Genomic DNA, 12,323 nt, shown 5'->3' on the forward strand with positions numbered 1-12,323 from the left:
ATATAGCTCTTTTTGAAGTTTTTGCTACCTTTCTTATCTCCGGTCAAGACCCAGATCTTGATGTTGGCCATGGCCAGTTTGGCAATGGTCTCCGGTACTCCTTCCTGCAGTTTGTCCTCAATTGCTGTTGCTCCAATCAACTGGACAAAAAGGCACATTTGTTTATGTTTCTTTTTTTTAACTAAAAGATTTTCCCCAAAAAGGAAAGAATTTCAATGAGATTTATTTAGAAAATGTACAACACTGCAATCTATCTGCGACTGGGCTGAACAACGACGCAAAATAAAGGTTTATTTGAAATTGGGACGGATACAGAAACATAGACATCTGAAACAGTTATCCAATGTATGCACCACAGTGTTTGTAGCCAAAGCTAATTTACAACACTTGTCCCCAGCAACAACAACAGAGATCCAACATAATTAAAATAGGAAAATAAAAAGAATGAGGCAAAGATGAGTCGATAATAATGATAATAGTCATAATACAGACAAAGTGCAAACTAGATAAAAAACAATAATAATAACACAGACAAAGTGCAGACTAGATAAAAACCAATTAGTAAAAATAAGTAAAAACTAAACATGGGAACACGATTGTTGCTCAACTAGCCCCAATTGTGTTTGTTTTTTGAAAGTGACAAGTGCAGGTATAGTTTTCAAAGTGTCAAGTAGAGAGTTCCAAATACAGTACTAACTTGACTTACAAGTGCTCTAACTTATGTGTGTTTTAGATACAGTTTCTCGACTTATTGTTAAGATTTAAGTTGCAATCAAAAATTTGATTAACGAGCCCCCCCGCCTCTAGATGGCGCAAGATTTGCCCAAAACACTACTCGCTAACATTTGCCTAAAGCTAGAGATCAACTTAACTTAAAGTGGATACAGTAAAGTCCACTCTCCAAGGTAGATGATGTACATTACTAATACTGTATTAGTTTGTTTTCTATTGTATTGATTTTAATACAATTTTTTTTAATCTAAAAGCTTTTTTAAAAGGCATGGTACATGTTTTGGGGGGCCAGGGGAAGCACGGATTAAATTGATTTCAGTTCATTTAAGATATGATTTTTTTGAGTTAACCAATTACGTTTGTGAGTTGAGGTACTACTGTATGTTGAAAATTGCGAATAACTTTCTTCTGTGTCTTATTTCACAAGCCCGTGATTGATTCCGGATGTCTGTGGGAGGTGTCGGGGACACAACAACATGATCCGCTGCTTGTTGAGAATTGCTGGCAGACCAGGGGCGTGTGAGGCGAGTTAAGAAGCAGCGTTAAGATGCCTTCTACTCTACATTCACAATGTAGATGTAATGTGTTTATGAGAAAGGGCCTACCAAGCAGACTCTTTTTCCTGAGGAAGCTTAGGTCCTTTAATGTGTGTAGCAAGCTGTTGGAGATCTTGTATCAGTCTGTTGTGGCCAGTGCCCTGTACTTTGCAATGGTTTGTTGGGGGAGCAGCACCAGCAAAAGGGACTTAAACCGGATTGACAAACTGATCCGGAAAGCCGGCCAAACTATTGGCACGCAGTTGGAGGCGTTTGTGTCAGTGAGGGACAGGAGGACACTAGACAAACTGCTCACTATCATGGACAATCCTGCCCACCCAGTCCACCAGACAATTGAGAGACAGGCTCCCTGAGCTTTGTTCCCACAGTGTTCGATTCAAGAACTCCTTCATTCCGCACTCCATCCAGTTGTGTAATCACTCGCCATACAGCAATAGATGATATCTGTCTATTACCTGACCGCTATCCTTTGTAACTGAGCTACTGTGTGGAACAATTTCCCTTGTGGATCAATAAAGTTTGTCTAAGTCTAAGTGGACCGCCACAAATAAATGAATGTAGGGGGAAACACCTAACTACAAAGGGATGAATACCAATGAAGTGAACAAATCAAGTGTCAGTTTGTGTTTTGCATACAATGGATTTGCTTTTCAAACAAAAGCCTGACAACTTTTCACTCACCAACAGGTTGGTCTCAATCATCTCATACACATGATCAAGGGCGGCGTCTCTGTCGGCCATTGTCATCTGAGCCTCCGTGTGTTTCCTGGTCCAGGATTCATACTCTGCAGCGCTGATGTCCTTGTAGCACAAACATAGTGTACGCAAGGTCTCTCTGGCAAATTTCTGCAGGGACAACACCCACATTATCAACAAATCTTCTCTGCATTCCAAACGTAGAACAAAGGCAACATGTTACTGGTAGAAATGAGAGATAAGCCAAGTGAGCTCACATCCAGATCGGTTTGTGTGGACTCCAAGTGTTTGGAATTTGGCGAAAGACGCTCATAGATGACTGTGTCAGCTCCTTTACAGTAGAGACGAATACGACCATCTGGGAATTTCACTGAAAGAGCAAAAGAAAAAAAGACAATTTAATCAGATTTAAAATGCTTACGGTCGCAGTAAATACTGCATAATGTCTGTGTGTACACTACTCACAAGGGATATTTGGGAAGAAGCTAAAATGCACTATTACCTTGCGCAGTTTAACGTATTTTGACATTCTCTTAACCAGGGATATTTAACTACCGGTAAATTGTTTTAAGGGGCCATGAGGTGGCGACTTGTCCAGGGTGTACCCCGCCTTCCGCCCGATTGTAGCTGAGATAGGCTCCAGCGCCCCCCGCGACACCGAACAGAATAAGCGGTAGGAAATGGATGGATGGATTTCCAGAAAACTAAGGACCGGGGGGATGGTATTGTACCTTCATGATTACCGTATTTTTCGGACTATAAGGCGCACTTAAAATCCTTTAATTTCTCAAAAATCGACAGTGCGCCTTATTAACCGGTGCGCCTAATTCTGGTTGTTCTTACTGACCTCGAAGCAATTTTATTTGGTACATGGTGTAATGATAAGTGTGACCAGTAGATGGCATACATAAGAGATACATGTAGTCTATATGTACATGGCAGTAAACACCAAAACTTTAAATGTTCCATTGAGAATATAAAACATTACACACGGCGCTCAAAAATCTGTGAAAATTATTTTAGTACGACTTCGGTAAGCTACGAAGCCGCACCGCTTAATGGAATGTCGGCGCATTAAACATAGGAGTATTATTATGATGCGTGTGTAAGGACCGCAAAATGGCACCTATTAGCAGACATAACCAAATTTTCTTACCTTCTGGTACCTGCTGATCTGTATTTGTGATCTGCATAAAGTCCTGAAATTTTGTGCGCTCGTCCGCCATTGTAATCCGTGCAGACGCCGTAGTCATAAGCTTCTTCTTTTTCCTCTACCTTCTTATGTGGCATTCATCTTCCGCTCCCATTGAAATACTTTGTATAGTTCAAGACTTAAAAAACGTTTAAAAATTATTTGTGAATGTCCGGCGGGCCAGATTGAAATGCTTAACGGGCCGCATGCAACCTTAAGTTTCCCAGGTCTGCTCTAATAACATCTTTTAAATGATGAGGTTCTCTTGGTCAATTATTAGGTGTGGTATTGTTCTCATGATGTCACAATGTGACACCCAAACACCCCCTAACCTTCAGTGAGTAGTGTGTGCGTTTGTGCGAGTACTCATACAGATGATGGACATGCGCTTGCGGTCAGAGTTGAAGTCGAGCAGCGCCAACATCTCGTAGCTTTTCTCTTCTCCCATCTCCCTGATGGTGATGGTGTCCTGGGTCCGGGAAAGAAACACAAAGCCAAAGTTCCGAGCTGCAGTCACCAGGGCGCCCTCATCTGGAGACGCTGCTTGGTACACCAACTCCCCTGACACACAAATATATCAAATAAATAACTCATTTAATTTAAAAGGTGCTGTTTGCAGCACAGGCTGCAAGGATTCTAACCCGTCCTCTTCCTGGTCCAACAATGTAGGCCATGCCCCACCAATACACGCATGCACAGATAAATATTTTTATGGTATAAAAGCTTTGTTTAGAAAAGCGTGGGAGATCATTCATTGGTCCAAATCCTTTTTTTTTTCTCAAAATGTTTTTGTCAATGTGCACGTTCTCGCCAGACAGCTGTGATAGACAGCTATGAACGCCAATCATTTTGTTAAGGGGCCTAACAGTATTTATTTATTTTTAGTTTTTTTACAAACTTTAACTTTTAATTGTGACAAATACAGCTTTGGAACAGGTTCGATCCGGCCTGCGAAATGAGTTTGCCAAGCGTAAAATTAGGCTGCGTTTTTAAATTAAAGAAACTGCTGTTCTAAATGTGTCCACTGGATGTCGCAATAGCAACTCTGTTAGGCAAGCAAATAGTTCTTACCGAGCAAGTATACCAACTTGACTCCTCCCCCTCGACCTAACGTAAAACAAACAGGAGTAAAATAAAAATTGGTAACTCCACTTAAAATACTTGATATCGTTCTGTGAAGATTATTGCCTTCTGTGCAGATTTAAAGAAAGTCAACAGTGTGCGTTTTTATTGTTGGTTTGTTGAAATTGTTCACACACTGCACAGTTTTCATTTTTCTATCGATACAGTGTTGCCTCCAAGGCGGAGTATCTCAACCCTCTTGAATAGTTTCTAACTCAGTTTGTATGGTTTGTTGAGTTAGCACAGGATTAATATGTGGAAATGACAAATGAGGTATTTGATACATAGGAAAGTTTTTATTATTTGTTTTGTATTGCGTTCTATACCAGATCGGCTGTGACTTAAAGTTTAATTGCTTTGTAGACACACTGAGGTTAAGTCTAAATTTGTTGGGTTCTTTATGGTGTTTTTGAAACTGCACCAATTTTTTCCTCAGAATTTTCAACCACCGTATTTTTCAGACTATAAGGCGCACTTAAAATCCTTTCATTTTCTCAAATGAACAGTGCGTCTTATAACCCGGTGCGCCTCATTTAAGGCATATTTCTGGTTTTGCTTACTGACCTCGAAGCAATTTTATTTGGTACATGGTGTAATGATAAGTGTGACCAGTAGATGGCAGCCATATACAAGAGATACGTGTAAACTGCAAGATGCGCCAGCAAACAACACCAAAACTTAAAATGTTCCATTGAGAATATACAACCTTACACTTGCCGTTTAAAAATCTGTCAAAATGTAGTACGACTTCGGTAAGCTATGAAGCCGCACCGCTTGATGGATTGTCAGAGTATTATACATACGAGTATTATTATGGTGCGTGTGTAAGGACCGCAAAATGGCACCTATTAGCAGACATTATCTGGCGTTTTGTTTCACAATATAATGCAAAACCAACTTTTCATACCTTCTGGTACCTGCTGATGTGTATTTGGGATCTGCATAAGTCCTGAAAATGTGCGCGCATCGGTTATTGTAGTCTATGTCGACACCATAGTCATAAGCTTCTTTTTCTTCTCTATCTTCTTATGTGGCATTCATCTTCTGCTGCTGCCATTTCTAATATAAAGTAGCCTAAAGTTCTTACTTATATCTGTCAGTAAACTAGCTATCAAAGCGCTAAAAACTGTAGTGGGTTTACAAAATTCACCCACAGAACTTTAGTTATTCGAGGGTTTCTGTCAGACGGTTTTTCACAGGACACATTTCCGGCGTTGATGTTGCATTATTGAGCCACGGATGAGAAGATGCTGCTCCGTTATTGATTTAAGTAAAGTCTGACTGTCATTAAAACAGTTAGCTCCATCTTTTGACACTTCTTCCACTCCCGTCCTTGCACGCTACACCGCTACACAAAGATGACAGGGAGAAGACCCGGTCGCAGATAGGTAAGACCGACCACCGCATCCTGAAGAAACGCTCAGAAAGCTACTTGAAAATGGTCTGTAAAACATAATCTATGCAACACTTTCACCAAAGAATCACCATTACATGTTATGTATACCACAAGATAGAGTTTTAAATTTAGAAAAAAAATCATAATATGACCCCTTTAATGCGCCTTTTGTATGAAAATAGCCCTGAATAGACCCGCTCACCGGCAGTGCGCCTTTTAATCCGGTGCTGCCTATGGTCCGAAAAATACGGTAACTTGTGTGTTTTGTCAAGAGGATATTTTGTGATATGTACATTTTCAGAATGTGCTTCTTCTATTTTGGGCCAAAGTAAAACAAAGAAAACAATCTGAAGGTGTCGCAGTTGTATTTTTAAGTTATTACGCCATGATTCTACCAGTCCGGCCCACATTGGAATAGATTTTCCTCCATTCGGCCCCTGAGCTAAAATTAGTTTGACACCCCTGGTATAAACCTTTGAGAAATATATTCTCTTAAACCAGTATTGGTAAGTGGTAACATATGCTAGCCATTGGTGGTGGTCTTACATTTTTTTGGTAAAAAGAGCCTTCTGCAAACTGCACCTTTAATAATAAAAATATGGGGGAAAAAAATGGCTTCTAGAGTTTTTCATTGAAATATAATTACCGGAACCCTCACTGCTCTCCACCATGACAGTGTGGCAGAGGGAGAGGAGTTTGAAGAATTCCAATGCATCCTTATCCTTTTTGGATCGCAAGAGGGCAACTAGGGAGTTGTCCATGAACTGGAATGTTTTGTCAGCATCCGCGTTCCAGCTCCAGTCCACTGGCTTTTAGGAGAAAACAGACGGCAACTTTAGTTTCAACTGATCGAAGATATTGTGGCATCATATGGATATATAGGAAACACTTTATTTTACCCTTCCTCTGTCCAGATTCACTCCTTCAGCAGTGGTTGGATTGCCTGTGGAGAGAAAAGATCCACATAATACAATGGAATATCCAAACAATTTGGAGTTCAACCAAAATGTTCTATGCCTTACAAGTAATATAATATAACTTGGAGTTCAAACCACATTATCATGAATTTCTAGGTATGTTAGCATTTCACTGTAACCCAATTTATTGGTCTCTCCGGTTGTCTGCTGGATCGTCTGTTGGATTGACCCAAGCTCGTTCGTACAGTAAAGTTGTCTGGTACAGGTCCCTGATATTGGAACCACTACAAAAGGTACCAGTGATGGGAGAGGCAAAGTGTGACCGATTCACTTAGATAGACTCCCTCGAAATAATGTTGCAATTTTCCATGACAACAAAGCAAGCGTGAAGTGAAGTTGGCGCGACGTGTAATCCGTGAATTTGTATTTTACGCTTTATAATGCACCACACATTTTCAATGGGAGACAGGTCTGGACTACAGGCAGGCCAGTCTAGTACCCGCACTCTTTTACTATGAAGCCACGCTGTTGTAACACGTGCAGAATGAGGCTTGGCATTGTCTTGCTGAAATAAGCAGGGGCGTCCATGATAACGTTGCTTGGATGGCAACATATGTTGCTCCAAAACCTATGTGTACCTTTCAGAATTAATGGTGCCTTCACAAATGTGCTTTGGGCACTAATACACCCCCATACCATCACAGATGCTGGCTTTTGAACTTTGCGCCTGTAACAATCCGGATGGTTCTTTTCCTCTTTGTTCCGGAGGACACGACGTCCACAGTTTCCAAAAACAATTTGAAATGTGGACTCATCACACTACAGAAAACTTTTACACTTTGCATCAGTCCATCTTAGATGAGCTCGGAACCAGCGAAGCCGGCGGCGTTTCTGGGTGTTGTTGATAAATGGCTTTCACTTTGCATAGTAGAGTTTTATTTTGCACTTACAAACTGATGTCGCTTTTTGATGCAGTACCGCCTGAGGGATCGAAGGTCACAGGCATTCAATGTTACGTGCAGTGATTTCTCCAGTTTCTCTTAACCTTTTGATGATATTACGGACCGTAGATGGTGAAATCCCTAAATTCCTTGCAACAGCTCGTTGAGAAATGTTGTTCTTAAACTGTTCGACAATTTGCTCACGCATTTGTTCACAAAGTGGTGACCCTCTCCCCATACTTGTTTGTCAATGCATTTCATGGACGCTGCTTTTATACCCAGTCATGGCACCCACATGTTCCCAATTAGCCTGTTCACTTGTGGGATGTTCCAAATAAGTGTTTGATGAGCATTCCTCAACTTTCTCAGTCTTTTTTGCCACTTGTGCCAGCTTTTTTGAAACATGTTGCAGGCTTTAAATTCCAAATGAGCTAATATTTGCAAAAAATAAAGTTTCCCAGTTCGAACGTTAAGTATCTTGTATTTGCAGTCTATTCAATTGAATACAGGTTGAAAAGGATTAGCAAATCATTGTATTCCGATTTTATTTGCGATTTACACAACGTGCCAACTTCACTGGTTTCAGGTTTTGTAAGACCGATGTAATAGGATACAGTTAATAAGTACCATAACTGTGTCCAGAAATGGTGCATTTTTTGAACTGCATGATGTTTTGTGTCAGCGTCCCCGTCTTGTCTGAGAAGATGTACTCGATCTGTCCCAGCTGCTCGTTCAAGGTGGTAGTTCGAGCCTGTCAAGAATTGGATCAAAAAGCATTGTCATGTTCGCACTCATTACAAAAACAAACAGAGCCATTCCACTACTTTGGTAACTAAATTTGATGACATTGACCTAAGGGAATGTCAAGTTACACCCAAGAAGGTAGAATAGTTGGAGGCTAACTGCACTGCAAGTGTACCTTTGCTGGTGTGTCTTTATCTGCATAGTACATCTGCAGATCCCAGTTGATGAACTTACTCTGGCCAAGACGAATCACCTCCACGCTGAACACAGAGCAAACAAAAACGTGTTATGCACAAACAACATTACAACATTTTGCATGTGCATGGTTACTTCTGCTTTGTAGACATTTGCATGAACACAGGTTTATTTATTGGCCATTTCACTGAATCGGTACCATTTGCATCTCCAGGAAATAAAATGTAAAAAGGCACAATTAAATAACTGAATACTTTTTTTTTTAAGCGAAATGCACGACAAATTGATTTGATTGCATATTTAATAAACAATTTAATTTCAACTACCCTGAATAAAAAATTTAAATTGTCTAAAAATTAGACTTTACCAAGAAATACAATTATTTAAATCCTTCGTAGATATATTTTTTAATAATTGTGATACTCCTTATCCCAACTATACTTTCAGTTTTTTGTTAAAAAAAAACGTTAAAATTCAGATTTTAGTCGTGTCCGCGGGTTTTCACTCAGACCTGTTATCCTAACAGTGATTCTCAAACTTTGTTCAGGTACCACTTCAAAAAACACAGGGCTCTCCAAGAACCACCATGATGTCCAACATTAAAATACAGTAGTGTAGTGCCTAAGTTTTCATTAAAACTAGTATAAAAAAAAGTATATTTATTGTTTTTGACCACTGTATAATTACACATAGTTTGAACAGTAACACTGTGTTTGGACATGGGAAAGTAAAATCCTGTACTTAAAATAATGAATCAAATAAAATTCATCACACCTAAAATTTAAATAAACATTGTACTAAAAATTAAAAAGTCAAATAAAACTGTACCCAGAAGCACTTGCAAACTTTTAAAAATAATTACCTTGAATTATATCTCCTTTCATTTTCTTGTCATTAGTTAATAAGATATTTGAGTGTTTTCTGTGGTTTTAATATTTTTTAAATATTTTATTTATATTGTAACAGACTGGGTCCTATGTTATGTTAAACATTTAGTTTATTTAGTTAGTTATTTATTATCTAGTTTAACGGACGTTTTGTTTTCTCATGGCCATAAAGGCATCATTGTTACATGCAGCTTTCTCTGCCAATGTTCCTCTTTGTTTACATGTGTTCTGCGTGTTGATTGGCTGGGAGGCTGGTCAAGGGCAGACATAAGCGGAGAATGTGGAGAATTCACGGCTCCCGTGCGTGTTGAGTGATAGAAATGACGGAGTAAGGCGGTTCTGATTGTGTCTTAATTGGTTATTTTAAGGTCGACTACGTCCTACAGTAGTCGGACTGTAACGACTTCCATTGAAGGCTGATAAACCTTGGATAACGGCTTGAGTCACGTCATTAAAATATTTAATTAGGGTGATTCTTTAGTGTAACACTTGATGAAGCCTGCGTACCACAGTTTGAGAATCACTGCCCTAACATTACCCTAAGCCACATGGTCCACAGGAAGTTGCATCATTCACATCCTTTGCAGGCCATGGGAAGAACAACATTTCACTCATTTATTTATTATTATGTATTTGATGATATACTAATTATGGGCCTGCTGCAATGCAATCAGCTTATATTTTTGCTCATACTTCAAACTTTATTTTTTATTTTTTTTATTGTTTTTCTATCCTAAACTCTTGCGAATAATAAGCGACGAACCAACCAACAGACCCCCACATACAGTATGTTATGCCGTCGGAAAGGTCTCGATAAGGGCAAGAGAGGGACTTCAAATGGGGTGCATTTCGTGTTACCATGGCAACACTATTCACGAATAAATAAATAAAAATGGGCCAATAGAATGGGTTATAATGGCAAATATTTCTAGCAGATCGCTCGGACCTGCGTGATTACCTCCTCTTGTAGCTCAGTCATACTTTCACGTAGCTTGGTGCTTAACGTCTCATTTTGTTCACACACTTGTCTACTTTAACCCTGGCTAAAAAGTTTTGACGTCAAATATTTGGTTTTGGCTAGATGGCTATCAGAAGGAGCCGAGCGCCATTGGCCTTCCTCCATTAAAGCGGACGGCTCTCACTCTCAGCGTGGAAGCCCCGAAAAGTTGCTTTTTTTTTGGTGAACAACCTGTCCTCACAGCCACATCATTTATGCCACTGTCATGTGCATCGGTGAAAACGTTGACACACATGTACTCTCTCAGAAAATGTCATTTTTATGGAGCTCGTGTGTCCCATTTGGCTTCTGGTGGCTCTCAAAGCCAAGAAATGCGTCTAAATCTCTCAATTGACTCCAATGTTAGATGTCGGCGCGATAAAACACAAAAACACAAAAATTCTTATTTTCCTACTCGCTTTAACTCGGCCATTTCTCCACTTATCGGACATCTGAGAACACCGGAACGTTCCTCAAAGCCTTGAGGCGCTCATAACTATGACTGTGGAATTTTAAATCTCAGCACAGTACTTTTACCTGAATTATTTTTTTGGTCTATTTATTAAAAAAAATGTGTGAAATCACTGTCATGTGCTTAGTGTCAACATGCTATTAGCAAAAATATTCAATTCTAAAAACCTTTCTGTTTTGTTACTCAAATGAGTAATCTTCTGCTTAAGATGAAATGGGCCAAAACACATTTTAAGTAGTTCAATATGTGTATTATCACACAAAGTTGAAAACAAGTATATTTTGAGAGTTACAACAAGTAAAATTGGTGGAATGTCTCCTGTTTGAGTGTCACATTTTTTTCCATTGTGAGTACAGCATCACACAAAAAGTACCAAACCAGTTTCCACAAAACTGTTTTGAAGGTTGAAAGTGTCATTAGGTATTAATGGCGGTATTATTTTTGACTGACCTGACATAGAGTGAAATAGGCACCATGGTGTTCAGAACAATGATGTAACCCCAGAAGCTGAGGAATCCCCTGTAGGAGGTACTATCATCTCTTCCGTCATATAAATACCAGGCGTTGGCACCAATTTCCTCATACCAAAAGCTGTGACCGATGGCAAGTCCTGCTGCCACCAGGATAAGGAGGACAAATATCTGCAGGAACAGTAGATAAATATAATGATTGATATATGCTGTCAATTAAATGGTTTTATTAGCTGTGAACTAAATATATCATAAGTAATATTTAATTATCAAATCAATTTAAATCCTGAGAATTGTTAATCAATTATGCCAATATCTGGACAGCACATTATGTCTCAAGGTAACAAATTGTAACCCTTTCTTCATTTAAAAACGCTTACTCACAGTGTAGACCATATAGTTCATCAGCTCGTCAATTTTGGTCCTCTTGAATCGTGTCTTTCCTCCATTTCTCATGATTTTTGTGTCAGCACCTTCAGAAACAATTGATATTAGAATTTTTTATTTTTTTTTCTCTTCTGTATAAAACAATTACATGGTATGATTAAATACCTAATCATATGTGTAAAACCATCATTCATATATAATATTATTATTAAACAGAATACAATGCTGCCGAACAATTAACTTTTTTAATCAGATTAATCACAGGGTGTCTTTGGACCAACTTCCATTAATCATGACTAAATTTCATTCATTTTAAATATGTATTAATGGTGCTTAAGTTTGCATGAATATAAAAATAGCACAAAATGCAGCCCCATAGCCAAAGGCGATAAACCCGGCCATCGAAGAAAACTGCCACCGCACGGAATGAAAATACATTACGAACAAGAGAAGGACGAAGACTACGCTCAATGACCTCTCTGGTAGGCTCCTGTATGATGTTACAGGCACTGTCTTTTGTTAAATTTGTGAATGAACACAAGCGCCTGTGTAAATATTTAATGTTTCAATGTGTACATCTGCAGTTTATAGACTTGTGCAACCAATATATGTACAAAA

General features: G+C 39.1%; 1 protein-coding gene across 1 annotated transcript in view; it reads right to left on the minus strand.

Annotated features, from left to right (window-relative positions):
- Positions 1-12,323, minus strand: part of atp8b1 (ATPase phospholipid transporting 8B1) — a 72,790-nt gene that overhangs the window by 15,890 nt on the left and 44,577 nt on the right. Inside the window, exons 11-20 of the mRNA XM_062031638.1 lie at positions 11,703-11,791; positions 11,299-11,489; positions 8,473-8,557; positions 8,181-8,304; positions 6,595-6,638; positions 6,342-6,504; positions 3,550-3,738; positions 2,243-2,355; positions 1,971-2,135; positions 29-140 (exon numbers count right to left, since the gene is read on the minus strand). Coding sequence (XP_061887622.1) covers positions 29-140; positions 1,971-2,135; positions 2,243-2,355; positions 3,550-3,738; positions 6,342-6,504; positions 6,595-6,638; positions 8,181-8,304; positions 8,473-8,557; positions 11,299-11,489; positions 11,703-11,791 — 1,275 coding nt within the window. The remainder of the gene's footprint in view (positions 1-28; positions 141-1,970; positions 2,136-2,242; positions 2,356-3,549; positions 3,739-6,341; positions 6,505-6,594; positions 6,639-8,180; positions 8,305-8,472; positions 8,558-11,298; positions 11,490-11,702; positions 11,792-12,323) is intronic.

Source organism: Entelurus aequoreus, linkage group LG21, assembly GCF_033978785.1.
Source record: "Entelurus aequoreus isolate RoL-2023_Sb linkage group LG21, RoL_Eaeq_v1.1, whole genome shotgun sequence".
Lineage (NCBI taxonomy): Eukaryota > Metazoa > Chordata > Actinopteri > Syngnathiformes > Syngnathidae > Entelurus > Entelurus aequoreus.